This window comes from Papio anubis, chromosome 5 (genome assembly GCF_008728515.1).
Source record: "Papio anubis isolate 15944 chromosome 5, Panubis1.0, whole genome shotgun sequence".
NCBI classification, from domain to species: domain Eukaryota; kingdom Metazoa; phylum Chordata; class Mammalia; order Primates; family Cercopithecidae; genus Papio; species Papio anubis.
Genome location: NC_044980.1, coordinates 95,665,335 through 95,689,549, shown reverse-complemented (window position 1 = coordinate 95,689,549; position 24,215 = coordinate 95,665,335). Strand labels below are relative to the sequence as shown.

General features: G+C 36.1%; 1 protein-coding gene across 19 annotated transcripts in view; it reads right to left on the bottom strand.

The window, feature by feature from the left end:
• PAM (peptidylglycine alpha-amidating monooxygenase) overlaps positions 1–24,215 on the bottom strand; it is a 277,716-nt gene that overhangs the window by 119,761 nt on the left and 133,740 nt on the right. For all 19 annotated transcript variants that reach the window (XM_031666328.1, XM_031666332.1, XM_031666335.1 and 16 more), the window contains one exon: positions 8,605–8,662. In XM_031666328.1, the coding sequence (XP_031522188.1) occupies positions 8,605–8,662 (58 nt within the window). The remainder of the gene's footprint in view (positions 1–8,604; positions 8,663–24,215) is intronic.

Here is a 24,215-nt window from a genome sequence, read left to right as displayed (position 1 = left end):
AGAGACTCTTCTAATTGTCCTTTGTAAAGTAAAGGGGGCAAATCTTAATTAATCAAAGTATAACTTCTCTAACCATTTTCTGATTTTTTTCTCCTTCTGACATACATTTTTTCTGACATACATTTTAAGTACCACTTATTTATTTGCTCTACTTTGAACTCTAACTAGGTATGTGTTTAATTTTTGCTTCTAAAATGAGAAACAACTCTGTCTTTAAGTAGTAGAAAAAGAAAATTCTTGTTTCCTTTCACAAAAACATATTCTCACTGACTCACATATTCCTCCAGAAACTCCAGATCTAATTTAAATGCTAAGTATATTAGAAGTACACAGCAAAAACAAGCAACTAACCATCTTTTATCATATCTTAAAGAAAAAGTATAATATCTAAATATTTATATAATTATAGCTCAAAGTACAATTCATTGCAAGTTGAAACAAAAACTACCTCCAGCAAAAGGAATGTCAAATCAAAATGTAAATCTAAAATAAACAGTAGATGCCTTAAAATAAAGCAGCGCTTGGACAATTTCACTGAAGGGCTGCTGCCAGTGGTGGCGAGTGGCAGGCTGGGAAAAGATTAGTCTGACAGGTTCATTTCAGGGGTTTGCTACATGCCTGCTGATTGTGCCTGGCTTTGCAAAATAAGACCCTACCCCTAGTGAATTCTAGGTCTGCTGGGCACGAGACACACATAAGACTATGCAGGAGATGTCAACAGAACACAAAATAGAATATGGAAAAATACTGTAGAATAACATCTTAAAAAGAAATGTCTCTTTTCTTTTTCACCCATCATACACCAAAGAAATAAAGGATCCAAGGGGAAGAGAGCTAGAGGATAATAATGGAAACAACTGCATTTCAGTGTGCGATTCTGACAGGCAGAATAAACAAAGACAGCCTTGGGATGGTGAGAAACAGTGCAAAACACAGCCTCAAGAGAATGCAAAGGAATATTATATCCGATAAGATTAAAAGTGCCACTGACTCTTCTAACTCAATATTAAGATGACGGTTGCTTAAGTGGAAATGGTACTTCAGTCTCAATGGGAGCTAACAGTTCAGATTGCCTGATGTATGAGATCAGGGAACATTTTATAGGCGAGTAAGTCCTGGGAATGAAGTATCTTTGAAGGACTAAGACTCCAAAAAAGTGACTCACACACAGTAATTAAAGGAAATCTGATGACACTGAAAGCACACAGGTTGGAGGATTTCTCAAAGGATAATGTCATCTGAAACGAAAGACCTGAAACTATGTGTGTGGATGACATGTTGAAAAGAGAGATGTCTAGGTCTAAATTCCGGAGTTCTAAGCAAAATTTCTCCTCACTGCATGGGGTTGTTTGGGATTTATGGGCTCTTTTAAGTAACATCAGACTATAATCACGGCCACGAAATTCTCTAAGAACGTGACCTAGGGGAGAATGTCATTTAGTTCTCCATTTTTCCCTTCCAAGTGGATATCCAAGTCTGCATGTCAAATTTTGATTCTTCTGCCAGACTTAGGACATGGAAAGATTCTGAAGAACACACATAACCAAGTAGAGAAACCAGCAATTTTGGAGATATTCTTGTATATATAACCAGCTCCAAATTACCATTGGAAATGGCAGGAACAATTCTTTTTAGCTAAAGTATTCAGTAGAGGAATACTAAGACCACAGATAATTAACCTACTGAAAAAAAAAAAAAAAAAGAAATGACTTGCAAGTTTGGATCTGAAGAACTTTGGCAATCTAGAATTGTTGCCTATATATATATATTAGGGATAACCATTGTTAACTTTCTTTTTTCCTCCCAATATAATCATGTTATACACTGTAAATAGCTTAGTTTGCATACCATGAGTATTTTTACATGTTATTAAACAATTTTCTTAAGCAGCCATTTTTAGCCTGGGCTTTAAATTATAACCTGTGGAACTTGGTAAAAATACAAGTGCCTAGAGTCAATCTAGACCAGTCCCTCCTCGCCTCCCCCATCAACATCTCAGTCAAATCTCCAGCACTTATTCCCAGGTAAGTATATCATTTAAAGGTTTCACAAGTGAATCACCAGTAATTCTGACTATAGTTCCCATTTATAGTGATGGAATATACTCTATTATGTGAGCATAGTCTGAGTTTATCAACTCATCTTAGTTAAATTGGGATTGTACTGCTCCTTTAAATGTACAGGACAAACAGTAAAAGCAGGTTTCTTTTAAAATAAATTCATAAAGAATTTCTAAAGATAAAAATTAGTTGATATTTTAGAATTATTTTATTCAAGGAGACCACTGGAACTCTGTATTATATCATGTAATTTTAGCTGTAGCACCCAAAATCATTTTAGTGCTGAGATCTGAGGCAGGCATAGGAATTCTCTAGCAATTGTTTTCCTATCAATGATAAAGAGTCAGTATTCTAAGACTGCGTTTTCAAGCCATATTTAATATTGAGAGAATTGGGAAGGTCTGAGGTTCAAGAAAATATAATAAAAAAGATATGTCATGATTTAAAAAAAAATAAGCCCTAAAATCTTACTATCAACATTGAGTTTAGGATACAATCAACCTTAATGTTCATAATCTTGCAGTTTAGCCAAAAAGGTACAAACAAATGTAAAGCTCACAGCACCATACTCTATTTTCCAGCATGTTAAAAACTCACCACAATGGCATATTACATTATCTCCCGCAAGCTTTCCCTATAACCATGAAGCAATTCTGTACTAAAATAAAGACCTTTTCCTCGAACATTTTTAATCAGAAAGCTTAATAGTGAAATTGTCATTAACTACTGCTAGTATGGACAATGATGTACCATTGGTAAAGAATGCTTATGGTGGTTTATGAGGACTTAAAGTTGCTGCCACCAAATTATCTAAGAAATAAGACACCTGAGCAAGCCTATATATTGAACATCAATTTCAAATAAAACAATCCTCACCTCTGAATAAAGAAATTTCAACACACACAAAAAAACTAAATTTCTAGATGATATATCTTTTAAAATTAAACTCTATGATATATACCAAAGAATCAATAAATAGACTTCGTCAACCAAGCTTATGCAAGATTAAACAGCATAAGCTTCACTAAGCCCTGTGTTTGTAATGTCATTCCTATAATAGTCCACTATTAATTTCCTACAGAATCAAGCCCATACCCTTCTTCTAGCCTTTCAGGGCCATGCATAACACTGTGCCAGTCCTCTAGCTCACTACATTTCCAATATGGCAACCTTTACATCCACTCCTCATTCTCATCAGGCGGCCCCCTCACTTGATAATCACAACTACTAACATTTACTGAGGGCTTTCCAGGTGCCAGGCACTCATTTACTTCTCAATGACCCTATGAATCTGGTTCTTTGTCCTGCCAAACAGGTGAGCCTTCAGGAAAGAGAGGCGAAGTAATTTGTCCCCTAGTAGTATAGCTAGAAAGTGGTGAGGCTGGGATCTGAATGTGGAGTGTTCTGGCTCAGAGCTTGCTATTTTTGCCACTATATGATACTGTCTCTCATACTTGTGCCCAGTGTGTTTGGGCTCATACTGTGGGCCACTAAAATATTCACCCCTTTGCATATTCAAATAGGTCATCTTCAGAGGTCCAGATGAAATCCTGCGTACCTTCATCATGAAATTTTCTCTGACTAGACCAACTCATAGTGATCTTTTAAGGGTTGACTACTAAAGTAGTTCCTGCTGAAACAGCTAGCCGGGAGGAGGTGGTAGGTGGGGGAAATGTAGCATTTTAACATTTCTGCATTAAAATAGCTATATCAACATGTCAATTAATTTCTGGTGATCATTAGATGTACCTAATTGAAGACATTAGAAATGGTTCCTATTCATCTCTCACTGTTTTTTATTACTTGAGAAAAGCTGAGATGTTGGGTGTTGTCAATTTGGAACCATGTGTATTTGGGTGACCAAAGGATAGAAGACATTTAAGAAATACTCTGAGACTCTGAGACAAGGTATATAGCAACAACTTCTCCTACATGATTATGACCAAGAAAAATGGGCTTTATCTACTCATCAAAGACCTCTACTATATATGTCTTATTTGTGTTCTTCATCATAGCTCTTTCCAAGTAGCTTTCACTAAGAAACTAAGCGTTTTTCAGGGTGATTGGTGAAAAATACTCAGTGATCATCTGTGAGACAGAGATTACTCATTATTTATGTCAGAAAGAAGTCCTAGTTGAAGACAGAAGAGAAAGGATACTTAGTCAACTAACTGGAAGCAGAAAGGTAACAGAATGATTGCATGGGGATGAGGACTCACACACATGTACACACACATATGCATAAGCTACTCCCCTCTATTTACTGCTGCCAAAGCCATAAAACATGGATATACGAGCAATGTACTCTGCCCAGACCTCGGTCTTTATGTCATACTATCTAGTGACCCACAAGCATGATCAAAATTGAATTGTTCATGCAGTTCTTGAAGTATCCAAACATCATTTGATCATGTGCTTTGTTTAAGAAATGTCATATTTGGAACTATTCAAATCTAACTGTGCAATTCTGCAACAGAAACTGTTCTACATTCAAGAGAGAAGCCCAAGAAAATGAAAAACAATGAATCATTAGATTAATTTTATCTGTTTCTAAATTCAATGGCTTCTAGCTCATTTGTGTAGTGCAATTTGATAGATAGGGACCTGTCATCATTCACTAAGGAAAAGACACAATTATTTACAGGTCATCCATGTGAGGGAAAGCAAGTGGATGAAGATGACAGTCAGATTTCTTGGCTGAGTGGGCTGCTGTCAGAGCCAATTCCTCCGAGTGTCTGTAAAACACCTTTTAGACAGCACCACAGTTCAGTGGTCAAATGCAGATATTATTATACTTTCACCCATTCAAATTCTATGGTTTCTTATTAAAACAACAAACAAAAACAATGCCCTAGGGAAAGCTATAATTTCGTTCAAAATATAAAACATATTTTTATCTTCATCACTGCATTTCTCTAAACACCTACTGTAATTCACATTCAATAGTTAAATACAGATATATAAACACATCATACATGCTATATGCTCATATGTAAATATAACAGGCATATATACATATGAGTTCCATGATGACTGTGATGGTATTTGCTGAAAATTTAGAAGTATGTTTAAGATGGGTTATATAACTAGCATATAAACATAAAGCCAAAAAGTTAGTTACTCAAATCCAATTTTGACTTTTAACACCATCAAGAGAGTCTGTCCTAGTTCTAATAAACAATGTAAATTGTATTGTCTTTTGTAATTTTCTTCGGAAATTAGAAAAGTTCAAGGAGAAAGTCCTTTTTATATGTTTTAACACTTTTATTCTTGTCTACAATTCTACTAGCCTATGACTTCCTTAAACACGCAACATACTTCATATCCCTATTACCCAATAACTTACATGCAGCAGAATTTTAAGTTTGCTGAATTAATGCACAATGGCTTTTCATAAACACAAGCAAAACAATGATTCCTTATATTAGAATATAATTCAAGATAAAAAGGTAAATTATCTACTATTTGAAATGTTGAGTCAGAAAATGGCCAAACAAAATCCCTTTTTAGTGTTCACTCATGTATTCAGCAAGCAATTATTGACTCAGTGCCATATCCTGCTGGAATATAAAAGTTTAAAGAGGCACAGATAATGAAAACAGAAGGTATAAAATCATTAAATGTCTAAAGGAAAGAATAAACAAACAGAATGACTATGAGAAATAAAAAATAATTAAAAACAGAAAAGAACGAACAGAGTATTATGCATTTTTACAGCTCTTCATTTGCAACCATGTCTAATCTCAGGATAAGGCATCCTGAGATCAGGAATCTGGGATAATTCACAAAAAGGCTATAGCTTCTATTAGTCATCAGATGCCATCAGAATTCGTTAGAATGGAAAAAGCCTAGATTACCCTATAGGCAAAACTTTCACTCTGGGAGTCTGGAAAAGCTATGTATGGTCACTCTCCCAACATATAACTATATTTCCAAGCCCCTTTCCTTCTACAAATCTTTAAATCTCCACGTGTACTTGTTATTTGTTTTATAAGATGGTTTGAGGTTTACGTTTCCTTTGGCAAAATTGGCCAGAGTGTATCCAGTAGCGAGTGAAGGTAAAGGAATGAAAGAATAATTGTATTTGATGTGAGGAAGGAAGAACGGTGCTGCTCTTGCTATATTTCAGCTCCACCTATGCAATTGATAACTTTGCTCATTTCTTCCTTTGTATCACTATCCCCACACCCAAATCTGAAGTACGACTAGGTTAATACATAGCTAGTAAAAAGCTTGGGCAGATTCCTTAACCTCTCTGACTTTGTTTCCTTTTCTGAAAACTGGCTTAGATATGTTTAGCTTTCAGTATCTCAGTGTCTGGCAGGCCCTTAGTAAACAACGGCAGGTAGTGATGATGGTCATGGTCTAGCCATTACATAAATGAGAATTCCATACAAACTAGTATCTTAGCACCTGATTAAATCACAGATAGAGATGTTTCTGTCTCTGTTTCTCAAGCTATGAAGTGAGACTATCTATACAGGATTGTCCTAAGAATTAATGAGATAATACATGCAGAATTTCCTTTACTTACTCTTTTATATAAATGATTATTTGCTAATTGTCCCTAGTTTTCCATTTTCCAGTTCTAATTTGTCTAGACTTAAACCTCTGTGGTTGCTGAATTATGTAAACAACAGTAACCACAAACCACCTGGGCATAGTTCATTAAAGGACTCACACAGAAGATGAAACAACCCATTGTGAATAGGGAACAAAAAGTTTCAGTATTCATGCAATCCTCCAAGTAATAAAGAAAGGAAGAAATACTGAAAATAGTTATCAATCTTAGAAGACCTTTTAAGGACCTTAGAACTTGGAACAGTTTAATCTCAGAAGAAAAGCGCCTAAGAAAGTATGAAAACATTTAGCACTCTGGTTCTAATATAGACCTTTATGTGTTTCCTGTGAATATTTTACTTGACTGAATATACTCACTTGTATTTTTTCATTTTAAATTATGTGAACATAAACACATTTATAGTAGGAGAGCAATAACACACAGGATATATATTTATAGTCCTTACAGTCACCGGTTCAAAAATCATATACTACCACCAATCTCCAGAAACAAACCTATCAATGTGAGACATATAATACTGCTGTAACATAAGACTACCATATTTACACAGGGGTGTAGGGTGGCCTTCTCTTCATAGCTGGTGTGAAAACAGGACTCAAAACAGCCCCTTCAGGGTTGGACGAAGAAAATATAAATTAGGAAATAAAAATTCATGTAAAATTCCTTTTGTGAGTGAATACTATTTTCTACTAGATTGCCAAGTATGTGAATATGAAATTAAGGAAAGCTTTATGGCTAGGATTTTAATTATGAATTTATGTCCTAAATAATATTTAGTGTTACTCAAAGCACTACAATTAGAAACTTAAATTATTTTTGTCTTTAAAGATAGTTCAGGATATGGGAGCACTTGGCTTCCTAACTTTTTCTTGGTAATGTCCAAATATTATACAAAACAACCTCATCAGTGTTCAACTTTGTATGGTCTTTCATTCTTAGGAATTAACTATGCAGCAAATTTTGTTGAGAGTGTTACTAAAGGTTGTATTTTCTGTTGTGATTGCCACCAACGTATGTGAATTAAAAAAATGCACATTGCTGCGGCTTTGCAGGTCTATAATGTCCATTCCTGTGGGAAACACCTCATAAAAATTCATCCTCAGACTGCCCCAAGGCTACTGTACACATTTCACAATTCACATAATGGCCATTTCAGACAGCCCACTTGAAGATTAGTCTCAAGGGACCAAAGTACTACTACCATCAGTTTCTCTCCAAAATCAACATCTCAAATGTTTTAAAATGAAGCAGAGAAAAGCCAAATACATGAATAATTTGCCAATCACAGCCCTTCCCTAAACAGTTAAATGTCTGTCATAAGGGATGTTTAAATGGAAACAACCTAGATGGAAACAGATGGTGCTTTGTCACTTTTCCTCTCTGATTTAAAGGTTCAGTTGGGGAAGAATCTGTCGTTTAAGCGTTCTCTTATTCTATAATACAAACAACAAGATAAATGTTCTTTCTTCCATTTCTTTTCTTTTCTGGCTCTCCTTTCCCTTCTCATCCCTTCCTCCCTCCCTCCCTCTTTCCTTCCCTCCCTATCCATCTACCTGTCTGACAGGTAAAATCTTACATTCACCAATGTTGATTCTAAGTGCAGTCGATTTATAGCATGAACCAGCAGGTAAATAAGCTGTCTGTTGAGTGGAGCGGAATTAAGCATCCTGCCACAGACAGAAAGCCAATACTATACAAATGGGACCACACAGGATTGGCGGCCATCGACATCTGCATGCAACTCCTTAACTACTATTACTCACGAATCTCTCCAGATACAGTTTGTAATCTTTCCTCTCAGAGGCTCTCTCTAGTTTGTTTCTGCATTAGGCATGATAAATGCATTTTAGAAACTGACAGTAAAAGATTAATATGCTCATAACCCTCAAAGAGAACCTTTCACTGATTTCAAATCACTGCCCTTCATTCAACTGCTACTCCCCCAATCCAATTAATACTTACTCACGAAGGCTTCCTCATCCACTGGTAATCGCATCGACATGCAGAAGTATGTATCAGACTATTAAAAAAAAAAAAGATTAAAAAAATCCAAATTAAACTCTTGCTAGTAAGGAAGAAACAATAACTATTAAAAAGTGGCTTCTATGACTGTAAAAAGTACTCAATGAGGGTAGGTTTCCTGCTGAGGGCTGAGTGGCAGGTTAGTGGAAGGGCTAAGTCCAGAACTTAGATACCCTAAAAGTTTGTCTAAGACTCTTTCCTAAACAACTTTAGATTCTATTTATAAAACCAATCATCATGAGTGGTATTTCTAATACTGTCTAAGTTAAAAGGCAAAATTTTAGAGGCTTTTATAAAAAGAGTAGAACAATTTAATGCACTTGCATTTAAAATGGTAGAAGTTAGTTTTGACCATCTTTGCCATTTGCAAAATTAAATATTTAATTTCCTGAATCATTTTACAAATGCCTCAAATATTAGAGAAGTACAATGAATAAAAGTTGATCTTAAAATTGATTATTTTTGGTTGCTCTCCCTTACTTTAATTTTATTTTATGTAATACATTGAAGAAACCAACATTAACTCAAGCTATTGTTTCTTTTCTAGTCATTGGTCTCATCTAAATGGTCAGTTTTTCGCTATCAAATATGTTAATATCAAGAATTTTTAGTGATAAAAATTACAGTTTAAGGAGAATGAGATTCAATGTATTCCACTTCCTTAATGGAAATCCATACACAATTAACTGTGTGCTATGGTTAATAATATGCCCAATACAAATATAGGTTGCACTCATTTAATAAGTCATGCTTCCTGGATTATTACTGCACAGAGCAGGAATAATCAGATTTCACTAACATGGATAGAAATCATTTGGTATTTCTAAACCACTATCACCAAAAAATTGTGAATTTTGTACCTATGTTTCTACTTCTGTGTTAAAATACAAGGAGGTTCAAGTACACATCAAACAAATATCTGAAAACTTGAAAAATTACTGAAATGTGATTTATTCTTAGTTACTACTTTTATATATGCCATTTTCTTCTCATTTCAGCATTGTTTCATTTCTTAGACGTCTTTATAATTTAGATTCAACTTTATCTTGCCAATAAGGAAACGTGATTTTGTCTACCCTCTCCTCGCAATACATACACACACGCACACACACACACACACACAAGAAGAGACATGAAGAAACACATTAGCATAGTTTCTAACAGCTCACAGCTGCACCCCTCATGTGACCCCATCACCCTTTAAGGTGCCCACCCAAGAAAGTTCAATGCTTCCAGAAGATTTTACTATTTGTTCTAGCCAAAACCTGGTAACAAGCATAAACCTCTGAACCCTCTCTTAGAGCAGTTACTTCAGAAAGCTTGCAACTATAAATCCTTTCTCTGTTCCTTTGAGATGTAAATCTTCTACCACCCAAAAACATCTTCTTACATTCAGGGAGATAACTGCACAGCTCTCAAGTCCAGTAGGCACCTTGTTCTAATTGACACCACTGCCTCCTGTCATAAAGACATAATGAGTTTGCTTCTTCTCCCAAATAACAAACCCAGATGGCCCAGCCACATGGACCAGCTCCCTTTCACATCCTTCAGTGCCTTTCCCTCAGCACATCCCAGATTCTAAAAGGTCTCCTCCCTTTTGTTTTGGCAAAGTTAGGTTCACTTCACACTGAACCCACTTCCCTACTGCAATAGTTACTACTGAATAAAATATATTCTTACCACTTTAAGTGGTGTTGGCTTATTTATCTTGGACACCAACAAGTGCAGGAGCTGGGATCTGAACATAGGCACTCTATGCATTATACTAATATATTCAAGATCATTCCAAGCAATGTGACAAATAATGACTTAAAAGCAAATACAAAAGTAAATTTAAAGCACCTAAGCATATATTTACAATGAAAAAGGATCAAAAGGTTATGATGAAATGAAAAGGAAACAGAACTTCTTTTTAATTTGGACTAACAGGTTTTGATTTTACTCTATCTTTGATTTTATTGTAAGTCATTTCATCGCTTATTGAATAGGGAAGTTACAGGCATACATAGATATATCAAATTTAGCAAGTTGGTTCTCAATTTAAAAAAATTAAGTACAATGATGGTTACATAAAATACAGAGAATAAAGGAACCTGTTATTTATACTTATAATTCATCAGATCCATACTATAATTATTATTTTTTACCATCAGCTGCCCAATTTAAAATGAGAATAATTTGAAAATGTCTTTCATCTAGCAATTTCTATTTTTTGGCTTATAACTTATCTAATACTGAGAATCCGTTCAGATTTCAACTATTTCTTTCCTAAGTTGTTAAAGCCAGTTGAAGAAAGAGACAGGTGGGGGAAAGGGACGGGAGCGGAGAGGAAAGGAAAGGAGAGGAGAGGAGAGGAGAGGAGAAGAGGAGAGGGGAGGGGAGGGGAGGGGGGAAGGAGACCCTCTGCAGGAGACAAGTATCATACACAACTAGAAGTTTCTATCATAGTTATTTTCCATGATAACACTATTTGGTAGGTATTACAGACACCATTTTACACATGGCAAAAATGAAGCTACAGATGGTAAGTAATTTGTTTGCAGTTAAAAAACAATCTAGAAATTGGTGAAATGGAATTTGTACCCAGGTTATTAAAGCACTTCTCTTTCCACTATGGAAAGATAGCTGTTAAAAGGTTATTTTTCAAACCTCTCTAGAAAAATGTTGTCAGTTCTTAGGCACAATTTCAGTTGTTTACTTGATTAATAGGAGAAATAAGGGAATCAAAGTAACATAAAATTTAACAGGAAGTTTTAGTCCAAGTACCCTAAATTTTCAATAGCACCTGAGAACATTTCATAAAAGCTTGTTGTCAAACTGCAATGAACTAGATTAGAGCCACAGCTATTTAATTTTGTCACTATTTTGTTTCTGCAAAGTTATTTTAAAATATACACATAACTCAGATCAATGTTTCTCTGAAACACATTCTGAAGAGACAAAGACAGCACCTTATTGCCCATTATAATAGTCTTTTCCTACGAACACACTGTCCTAGTAAGGATGCTTCTATAATTCAACCCAAACTACCAGCACAACCCTTCACAATTTTCCATTTATCATCATCATGAATCCTCTTTTTCTCTCTGTGGAAAGAACATTGTATCTGAGCTTGGTGCCAGGGGACTGTCTGTAAAATACTACAGATTCAAACTGCTAACATAAGGCTCAGATATACAAAAAGGGAGAAATAATATGAATCTACATAGCCATGGTGCCCAGTGCTATCTGTTTTGGCACATCAGCAGAATCTGAATCAAGAGGGATATGATATTGCTGATGCTTCTTTACTGATGCTACTGGGAACTATCCAAGAAAAGCACATTTTTCTAACAAAAGAAGATAGTGTGCTAGAAATAAAAAGGCCTTTATTCCTATAACACTCCTATAATATCCTATTACTACCCATTTTTAACCAAGAGTTCTCTCATAGCATTCTTTATTTTGATTTAGTCGTTTGCAAGGCAGAGATGTAGTGGTTTCTATGGAAAAGGAAGTTAATAAAATCAACTGCTTATTTAAATTATTATGAGACAAACAAAATCTCTGTATATTATTACATATGAAAATTGTTCACATAAACCAGTAACTTTTATTTGGGGAAACCAAAGGTACCATTCAGATTCTAGTGTTGAATACTATGATTTGATCCTGATTGGGTAATAACCTTTTATTGTACAGAATCCTCCCAGAATACCTTTCTTAAAGACTATTCAATGTGATGACACAAAGAGGTGTACAAATAAGAACATAAGGCAGTTTCATCTGGTTATGGCCCTTTTGCTTATTTCTGTGGCTATTTGTAAATTGGTTGTTCCCCGTAAATAGGCCATAAGTCATAGAAATATTATATTGTGTATAGTATGGTCTCTGGTAACTTTTCTAAGTCATCACTTATTTAATAACCAAAACACCAAACAATAAAAGTAAAAGTAACTATGAAAGATGATGGAGAGATTAATTTGCTTCACTATAGTAATAATTTCACTATGAATATGAATATTAAAACAGCACGATGTACACCTTAAATATATGCAATAGGAGTAATCAAAACCCAGAACCAGTGGAACCATCTTGTGGTGGCAACTGTGACTGTGTGCCTCAGAATAGCTGATCAGAAAGTTGGCAATAGTCTCTATACCAACCCCTGATTGTGTACATTTTAAATCCAACCCAGACAAAATGATAAGGACCCCTAAAGTCCTACATTTCCACATATTACTCATTTAGGGTTTGAATAACTTGCGTTTTGGGAAAAACTAATGGAAATCTCAAGACTGTTGGTAGTTCTGTCTATCCAACAAGGAAAATGTATGGAAAGTGATCAAGCCCCTTTGGCCAGGATTTCGATTATGAGAGAAAGAAAACAATTGGAAAATTATTTTTCAAAGTTTTACTTTAATTGATCCAACTATGTAACAGAATCAAATTGCTGTCTCCCAAAGTGTTTTTAATGCATGCATAGTAGGCTCACACTAACTCAGTGGTATTTGTACTGTCCACCTCATCCTAGCATAAAAGGATGCTAAGCAAAGGAAAATTATCCCAAAGCATAAAAGATTTTCTGAAGCAAAAAACTCGAGTTTAAATAATCCATCTCTCTGAAGCCAGAATAACATAAAACACTTAATAACATAAAATTCCTTAAACTATATCACTATTATATGTAGTCTACCCTTGTTTTCCTTTCCCTGTTGTCTTTTTCTTACCATTTAATTTTTTAAAGATGTTATTATATTTCTTAGGCTGTGGAAGACATAGTCATAGTGAAGATTGTATGTTAAAATGTTCCCAAATGATTCTCCAAAATGCTTCACTTTTGTCCTTACCACTATACTAGTTCCATCCCCTATCAACATTTTTCCCAACCTAGCATGTAATCTTGTAACAGTGTATGTCTAGCATTCTAGGCATTTAGAATAATATCTGACACATACTGGGAGCTCTAGAAATGGTTGCTGAATTTTGCACATATCTACTTCTTTTGGTGGCAATAAACTCACAGTTTAAGAAAGGCTGTATTATAGATGCTGCCTAATTAGGGTTTTATACAGCATCACTTTTTCATATGAATTTTATCCTTCAGTTGATTCATCCCAGAATCCCATTTGCATTTTTAAACTATAATCACACTGTGGCTGATGATGAGAAGATTCTCAACGCCAAGTAGTTCAAATGGAAGTGACTCTCTTGGCAAGCGCTCTTCTATGGGAATTACAAATCTGTATGAGCAAACGATGAGGGAAAAATATTTTGGTGAGGGAACAGCTGTCTTAGAGCTTTCACATACTTTCACTTATGAGTAAACAAAAAGGAACATACTAATAATCTACTATCATTAACTGCCTATCATACAGCAGGGTGGCGATAGCGGTGGAAACCTCCTTGGCTTCCCTGTGATGGGGACTGGGGAGTTAACATGAAGGAAACTGTGCTATTCTGAACAGGGATTGCTGACCATCTCCACTACTCACCTTTCCCAACCTTAAGCTAGTGGTTCATGCTTTTCATCAGGTTCCCCTGAACATGGAATCAGTCAATCTTCTGAACCTGGTGCCAACATTTATTCACAATGATATTCCTCTCCTTTAACACAAATGATTAGAAACTAACTGTACGTATGAAATCTGTTTGTGGACACTTCAGAACAGGAAAGACTCCTCAATCACCACCCCAAACACCATATTTCTATGCTAAGTGGCTTATATTTGATACTGAGATAATATAGCTTCATAGGAGAGAAGCTCTAGACTTGAATGGGTCTGTCCAATATTTTACTGCCAAAGTTGCATTCTATTCTCTTGAAATTTATTTTATTTTATTTTATTTTTTGAGACGGAGTCTCCCTCTGTCGCCCAGGCTGGAGGGCAGTGGCCGGATCTCAGCTCACTGCAAGCTCCGCCTCCGGGGTTTACACCATTCTCCTGCCTCAGCCTCCCGAGTAGCTGGGACTACAGGCGCCTGCCACCTCGCCGGGCTAGTTTTTTGTACTTTTTTTTTTAGTAAAGACGGGGTTTCACCGTGTTAGCCCGGATGGTCTCGATCTCCTGACCTCGTGATCCGCCCGTCTCGGCCTCCCAAAGTGCTGGGATTACAAGCTTGAGCCACCGCGCCCGGCCTCTCTTGAAATTTATAATGAACCATCAGAAAACAAAGTGGTCTTCTCAATTTCCGTGTTTCCCCCGCTCCCAGGGCCTATTCTAATTCTAATATATCTTGCCATAGTCATCTCATTAATACTTGCCTACCTTTAAATCTCTTTCAGTGGCTGCACAGAAAGTCATTCTTCTACCCATCCATTCATTCACTTAGCAAATATATATGATGAGCGATTCCCAGGAACCAGACACTGTTCTACATTTGTAAAACTGTGAGCAAAAGTATACATGGTCTCTGCCCTCATAGAACTTACAGTCTACTAGTTTAGGAAAGAAATAGTCACACATAAATGTTAAATTTTTACTGTTTTAAGTGCTACAAAGAAGAAATATAGGTTGCTACAAAAGCTAATAATTCAGAGGAAATAATTTAGGTCAAGGGGGTTGGCAATGTTTCAGCATAAGAAATAGTATTTTCAAAGGCCGTGTAATTGGACAGAACTTGGTGTGACAGAAAAAACAAAAGCCAGTACGCACAGAGGAATGTGTTTTAAATTGGACTAGGCATGTAGATGTGGCACACAATGCAGGGCCTGTAGTTCATTTAAGAATTTTGTTTGTTTTGTTTTTCATGACAGCCACAGAAAGCCACAGACATTTTCATTTTTTAAGGAAAATGACATGGAAATTAACCAGATAAGGCTAGTGAAGATGGCATATAGTTATTCAGAAAAACAGTAGCTTAAAACTAGGTGATGACAGTAGAGAAGGAGAAAAGAGGACAGATTCTGGAGACATTTTAAAGGTAAAATAGACATGACTGGGGAGTAGATTTCAAAGGAAGGTAAGGAGGCAGTGTTGAGAATAACTCCTGGATTTCTGGCTTGCATAACTGAATGTATTGGTGGTATCATTCACTGAGACATAAAACACAGATGACCAGGTTTGAAGAAGATAATGTATTTGGCACTGAACATGTTGGATTTGAGCAGCTTTTGAAAAATCCACATGTAAATGTCAAAGGGACAGTTGGGTCAAGATCTGGAGTTCAGAGGTGAGGCTTGGCCTAAAGATATAAATTTAGGAAACATAAAAATTGGGTAGTAATTGGACAATGTGTGTAGAAAAGGCTGCTTAGTGAGAGTAGAGAGAAAAAGGGAAAGAGAAATGACAGAGCTGTGAACTGGCTGGCCAAGTAACAGTGACCAAGGAGTTCAGAGAAAAACCAGGGAAGCCACATGCCTTGGAAGCCAAAGGAAGAGAATGTTTCAAGGAGAGAGTAGTTGACAATGTGACTAATCAAAATCCGTAAGTAAGCTGTGTTCTCATAGGCATGTCTATAATACAATATTAATATCTAGACATCTACCTTTGTGTGAATATCCCTAACTTACTAATATTTTAAAGAACCCAGTTTTTCTCTGTGACTCCCCCTAGAAGGACTGAGACCCTGTGGGTACTCTTCTCGTGGTTCAAGCTTTTCCCAAGACTATGTGAAGCTCTAGCCACACTTGCTGTCCATGGTATTTACCCCCGGGATCTCTAGTACTGTCATCTACCCTGACCCCATTCGAGAAATGCCTGCAGCAGTGGTACACAGCAGTCACCACAAAGTTTTCCCACCAGTTCCTTTGGTGTTGATCACAGGGACTAAGGCAGATTGAGAAACAGGAAAGACAAAACATCAAGGGAAAAACAAATAATAAAAACAGCAAAACAACCAAAGAGCTTGAGAAAGCTAAAGAAAAAGGGATGAGTCAATAGGTTAATTCAAAAATCTCAAATACTCAAAATAAAATAAGGTACGGAAAATTATTTAAAGCAATATTGGTATTATATAGACTCTAGCAGAGAATATGCCACCAAGTAGAGAATTTCAGTGGCTGCTTGTTGAGTTCCAACCCAGGAAACCATTCCTGTTCCATAGACTAGTAATACCAACACAAACCTAGGAACCTGAACACCTAATTTACCCTTTCGGCACACAGTACTTTTAACTTCTTATGATGCACTGGGGACTAGTGAAGTGATATACTACAAAAGTGGATACTTTTCACATGAAAGAGTAAGAAAAAAATAAGAATTACAATGTTAAAGTAGATGACTTTTAGCAACAACCCAACAGACTTCAGCATATTTATCAATGTTACAGTTCTGTGCAAGGTTTTGGGTTTTCAGGATGTACAGATTTGTAATACTAGTATTTTGAATGTATTCACATTCCTCTCCCACATAAATCATATTTGGTTCCCCAGCAAGCATTCTGTTATGGCTCCAAGGAGGTGGGCAGGGCTAAAGCTAAGCTGGGAAATGGAGAAAGCATGACATAGGGGAGTACCTTTCTAAATAAAAGGAAGAAGTAAAAGAAATTCCTCTGACCAAATGGAGGTTAATTTCATAATCACAGTTATTGAAATTGACACCAATTAAGGAAACAGAGGCAACGAATACCATTCATTTAAGACGTCTTCCACTGCTCAAGGCCATTCATGTAAGACCACCAAATACTGTACTGACAAATAAAACAGGGAAGAGGAGGTATAGCTTACTAAAAAGTTGAGATGACTGTCTTGAACCAGAAGAAAGTGAGATACCTTTAACTGATACTTTGAAAGTTTTCTTCCCTTGATACCCAGAGGTCACGGGTGTAATAAGCTAAATTAGATCATTTTTTTAAGGTAAAATATATATATATTATTTTTTTGCCTACTTGAAGAATAGTCTATAAACTGTGAGACTCTGCTACATATATAAGCAAAGGACAATTTGAAAATTAATTTATTCATGTATTATTTGCACTTTTACTATTTGTTACACGTTGATGACTGGTATCAGCACAGTGTAACATTGCCTGAAAGGGTTCCTATTGAAGACAGGATGTAAAATATGCAAATAATCTTGTAAAGCTCAAATAAATGTATGTACTCATGGCAACTATTAGCAGAATTTTCAACTTGAAAGATGCTTAAAATTTTATTTCACTGCTGGTGACACCTAAAATTGGTACAATGATTTTAAAAAAGCAAAAGGGCAATGCACTGTTGGGGCTATGAAAGTGTTTATCAGAAATAGCTCTTTTCTTTTTTGGAATTAGCGTGCCTACAGTCACCAGGACATATCACAAAGATCACACTAAATTAAATACATGATATCTCAGTCACACGTAAGAGGTCTAAGAAGATGTTTATCATCACTAAGAATGCATTTGGCTGCAAATTGCAGAAGACTAATTCAAAATGACTTAAACCAATAGAGATGTAGTCTCTCACATAATGAGAAGTCCAGAAGTAGAACAAATGCAAGAATGATTATTTCATCCAGCAACTAAACAACATCAAGTAATCAGGTTCTTTCCATCTTTCAGCTTTGTCATAGTCAGCATGTTGCCTTTATTTCATGGATTCGCCTCCCTTCCTGATCACAAGATGGTTGCAGTAGCTTGACTATGACATTGTCACAATGCCCAATGCAATTTCCAAAGGCTAGGGGAGGGAAAGTCTCTTCCTTAAGGTCCTTTTCAAGAATGACACTTTCCCAGAAGCACTTCAGCTCCAAAAGACTTCACCTCACATCTAAATGGCCAGAATTATACCACATACCCAACTCTAAAGCAATCATTAGCAAGAGAAAAGGAATGACCAGAATTGACTTAGTCTAATCAGGAAAGGGAAGGCCAGTAATGGGACAAAAGGGGATTTCTCTTAGGTAAGAAACAACAGGAGAAGTCTGCAAAATAGGCAAACAATAGGTCCTGACAGCATTCTAAGTTTATTCATCAGTAGATAATTTTCAGGTAACCAGGCCCATTTCAATGTATTGACCTCTTCAGAATTTTTGAAATACTTGTCTTTTCATCTACCATTAATTAAATATACTCATCTAGGCAGGTTCCAATGAGTCTCGTAACTAGCTACTAAGATATAAGAAGACAGAATGATAAAATGCCAATTCCCAGTTTAGCAAGCCTGATAATGTTGATGGAAATAAGAGATGGAAAGCCAATTCAATTATAAAATTCTAAGTTAACATGAAGAAATTGTGCTTTCTGAAAAATTATACTTTTTTCCTTTCAAAGGAGAGGTGAAACAGACATGGGGTACTTATATTTAGTGATGGAGTCATATATTTAACCATAACGGTCAAAGGCAAAGTTATTCTGCTTCTTCCTACCTCCCTCATAGTGATTCAGTGACCTATTCATTTCCCTTAAACTTCTAACTCATAAAAGAAACATTTCAACAGATTTGCATCCTTAGCCTTGAACTTCTAAGAGGAACTATAAAACCAAATATAAAAACATTCTTTGGCCTACTCTTGGATTTTCCTTTTCATGTCATAAACATTTCTATTTCAGTATTAGGCAATTACAACAAAGCTCCTTTTTTGCTAGTCGTGCTATTGTATTGTGTTTTAAGGCGTGAAGCCTTGATTTATTGCATTCCCAAAGACTACCTGACATAGGAACTGGGTATGCAGTGAATGTTAGTTGAATGAGTTTGTTGAATTTTGTTGTGTTTCATGAATAAAAACATTTTATAAAGGATTTGATCCTACAAAAATAGCTCTAGAACACTGAGTCATTTTTTCCTTTCAGCATTTTATTTATACTTTTTAAGTCTATCAAACTAAATTTATCCCACTGTAATTTTGCAATGTCCATTCAAAGATAATATTAATAATTCAAGAAAAGGAAGAACTCTACAAAGGTGTCTTCTAAACTCCAAGTGGATACTTGTCAGACAGTTAATGGGGTTATTAGTATACGAACCAAATAGCTGTAGAAACTGCAAATGCCTATTTTCCAGATATGTTTTTACTTGTCATAAGTTAATTTTACGTTAGAAACATAAATACTACATTTTAGTACATTGTATTCTTCCCTAAACTTCCTCGGAAAATTCCTAATATTCAACAACAAAATTACAATGCTTTAAAATCAGCTTTATTTTCTTACGTTTTCTCAGGCTTACACATACACATGCACAAATCCACACATCATGATAAGTACAATTAAATTAAACAATTCTAAATTATTATCAACATATAATTAGGTTTTTATAGTCCAATGACTATTAGTAGGTGTTATAAGAAGAGTTTTATATGTAGCAATTACAGAACAAAAATGATGTAAGCAATATAAAGTGTATTTAAAGGTGATCAAATAGCTTATGAGGGAAAGTTTCCTTGTGTAGATGTATTTCCACTGACAAATTCAGAAGGAATGAAAGAATTAGAACACTTATCATATGCAACTTCTAATTAACCAAGGCAATGATGATCATTCATGGCAACAAAAAGCAATAGATAAAAAGCTGACAAGACTTTATAATGGATTATCAACCTTACATTTCCTCAATAATGGGTAGTATTAACATTACAAGAAGAGAGACAATCAGACTACCTTCTGCTGGTAATACATACCACCATCTATGAAATATTCTTGCACCAAACTCTAATCTAAATCTGATCTAGCTTCTAGATGCACCAGTACAAAAAAGAAAAAAGAACACAGGAACATGTTAAATGATACTCTAGTGATGCAATCAGCAAAACCTAAAATGTATGATACTCTATAGAACAAATACCCTGATTTCTTCACAAATACATCACAAGGAAAAGGAGAGAAAAGGGTCTTTAAGATCTTTTTATGCTATGTATGCATTGTTCCAGGGGCATACACATAGACATAAAAATACTCTTTTCTCTCAGAAACTTTAGAATCTAATGGATGAGACAAAGTCTGCCATTAGGAAATGGTAAAGTGTTAAGCCTTGTTGTAAGGACTAAAAAACTAGTAGGAATTCTGAGAAGGGGGAGACCAGAGTGCTGGTTTGGTCCTAGACGGGCCCAATAAGGGGGCCAAGGAGGAGGGCCACCTAGCCAGACCTTTTCCCCTAACAAGATCATGCAGAGTCAGAGGCACAAGATAGGAATGAAAAAAGATGATATTCATTCCATAACTTCCCACTTGTGTTCAGACCTCACCACTTGTAAAGCATAAAGAATTAATATATTTTGCAAATCTTATAATTATCTTGTGAATGGGACTGTGTATCACACTGCATCACTTCTATAATGAAAGCATTAATTTGCTATAGTTAATACTTAAATGATATCAGTCAATGGTCCATTAAGAAAAGAGAAGACACAAATAAAGGGGGCAATTCAGAAGAATGTTAACCAAGGAACCAAGGACAAATATGGCTAGGTTAAGGGAAGCATGCAGGAATGTTAAAACACCCCAGGGATTTATAAAGCAGAAACTGTTACCACCCAAAAACCTAAGAGCCAAGAAGAGGAAGAGTTACCAAAACTAGAAACTCTTATAACCATGAGAGATGATAGGAGCTATGGTATCATTAGAGAAACCCAGTTACTGCCAACCTGCTGCCCAGCAGAAAAGGAACCAAGGAAATAAATATCCTGACCTCCGTCTCCTCCTGCTGCCCAGTCTTCTGCCAGTTCCTCCCACAGACTAAAGCCACTGAAAGCCAGAGAGCAAGGGAGCCCAGTAATGTAGTCCATAAAGGTCAGCCTCCTGGAGCGTGGAGCAGGCTGAAGAAGGGTGGGAAGGACATCTGGAGAGGCCAGTGGCGAATATCCAGCACATAAAATACATCCCTGTTTTTATACTTCTCTTTGGCAGTTCTAGTATTTTAAAAATTATAAAGTGGAAACCTCAAAAACAAAAGGAGTACCGAAATTTATTAAAAACTTTTATTTTAAAACATGTTCCTAAAGTCCTAAATCTGTCTCCCCTTTACATTTAATGTTTGCATTCTATTCCATAGATAGGATTACATTTCAAATGGTGCCAGGTGTTCATGTGATTTTAGCATATTCAATAAAATGTTAATATTTGTAAAAAAAGGCATTTTAAATAAAAGCATTATTTTAAAGAAAAAAAAAAAAGAAACAAAAGGAGGTAACCAAGACTTCTCTCAGCATTAGAGAGACTCAGAAAAGAGACATTAAGTTTTCACACAGAAAGGGAGGAATTCAGATAAACAAAGTTAAGAGGAAGACACCTGGGAGACCTGAAAATACAGCCTGAACCAAACCCTGAGATGGGAGTAAGTGTGGTAGAGGCAGGGACAGTCTGGTAACTGGACTACTAGGTACAGAGGTGACATTTTAGGGAGTTCTGATAAAGGAAATTGAATAGACTGAATAAAACCAGATAATAAAAGGCCTTGGGAGATAAGGAGAATTTAGATTTGATTTGAGAATGTTGTCTAATTTAGAGAATATTAATTTGATTTAAATTAGAATTTAGATGTGTTGAAACGTGATGTCCGTCATGCTGAATGAGTGGGGTATGGGGCATGGAATTACAGGTGCAGTCCTTTAGGAGACACACTGATGGAACTGAGAATGGGCAAGGATACAATGGGCAGGGGGAAGCAATGGAGCTGGAACAGACCAGGAAGTGTTGCTATCTGGATTGTCTATAATTGGAGAGTAGCAGTGGAAATTCGTTCATTCATCCACCCATATGCCCCATATGTCTGTTTATCACTCAAATACATATTGAGTTGGCTACTGCCACACACTGGAATAGACTGATGAGATACAATGATGAGCAAAACCTGCTGTGCTTCCTGCCCTCCATAGTCTGCAGTCTGGTGAAGAAATAGAGGCATGAATTGAATAATGATGTTAACAAATATGAAACTGCATTTGTGAAGGTTACCCTGAAAAAGAGGCATTGGGTGCTAGGAGAGCTACCATAGCACTCTAAAAGGTGGAGGATGGGGGAACAGGAGGAATAGGGGGAATGGGAGGTGGTCAGGAAAAGCTTCTTTGAGAAAGTGATGCCCAGGCTGAGATCTGAAAGATGGGAAGGTATTTACCAGGTTAAACAGTGAGGGAAGAGTAAACTTAGCAAGAAGACAACATGGGCACAGACTTGAGAGGAAATGTAGTAAGTACAAGGAAGTCAAAGAAACCAGTATAGCTGGAACAGAGAGGAAAAAGGAAAAATTTTAAAGACATTTTGAGAGAAAAAATTAAAGTAATTGTAGACACCTAGAATTCAGAACATTAAAGAGGTAAACAGTCAAATGTAGTTCCAACCATGTTAACCAAGAAGATGAAATATTTACTGCACTATAAATTTCTTTGAAGTCTAACTGCCTAAACAAGCTTTACTTGCTAAAGTGCTCTGTGCTTTGACTGAAGAACACAACTGTCTTCATCCATTTTGTGTTGCTATAACAGAATACCTGAGGCTGAGTAGTTTACAAAGAAAAGAGGTTGGCTCATGATTCTGGTGGCTGGAAAGATCAAGATTGGGTAGCTGCATCTGGTAAGGGCCTTAGGCTGCTTCAACTCATGAATAAAAGCAGAATGGAGAAAAAGCTTGAACAAAATCACATGGTAGGAGAGGAGGCGAGAGAGAAACGAAAGGAGGCACAATTTTTTAACAACCCATTCTCCTGAAAACTAATCCATTCTCACTCACTCTCATGTGAGGGCATTAATCTATTCATGAGAGATCTGCCTCCGTGGCCCAAACATCTCTAACTAGACCCCATCTCCCAACAGTGCCACATTGGGAATCAACTTTTAACATGAGTTCTGTTGGGGACAAACCATATCCAAGCCATAGCAATAACCATTAAATATCAATCCCTAACAAATATTTGTTAATGTCTACTAAGTACCAGGCACTCTGCAAGGCGCTGGGAATATAGCACTAACTAGATAGACAATCTTTATGATACCACATGGGTCATCATCCAACTTACTTTCCTACCTGTACTGAAGAACAGAAGAAACAACTAGGTGTAGATTCAAGGGAGATTGGTTAACGAACAGATACTCACTGAGTACCTTCTATGTGCAAGGCACAACACAGAATACTGTGAAAACAACATCTTTCCCACAGGACAGACAGAAGCTGTAAATACAGACTGTGATGTTTGCTAAGTTTGCGTATACACTGACCAAAAATATGCACAAAGATGAGTAAGATACAGTCATTGGTTTCAGAGACCTTTTAGTGCGAGATATTTAGAACATAAAAATTAATCACTATAATTAGTGACAATATAATGAATGGTTCTATAAGAGTGATACAACTTAGGGTGCTCAGATCAGATCAGTGTGAGAGAGTCAGGTAGGTTCACAGAAAAAGAATACATATTCTGTAACATTATAGTGACTGATATTTAAATACTGAAAAAGGAATGTAAAGAACAACGGCAACATAAAAGCCTAAGAAGAAAAATGGTCTGGCAGACTGATATTTAAAAAAAGAAGGGGTGGAAAATCATTTCAGTCTTGTTAACATTTCAATACTCTGCAAAATTACTATAAAATATTATATATGCCTGAATTAACTCTATTAATACTCATATGTACATTATAATATCTGGGATTTGCTAGAAGGTTTGAACTTATCTTGCAGAAAAAGCTCATTCTCAATAATTTCTGGAACTGACTTCCACA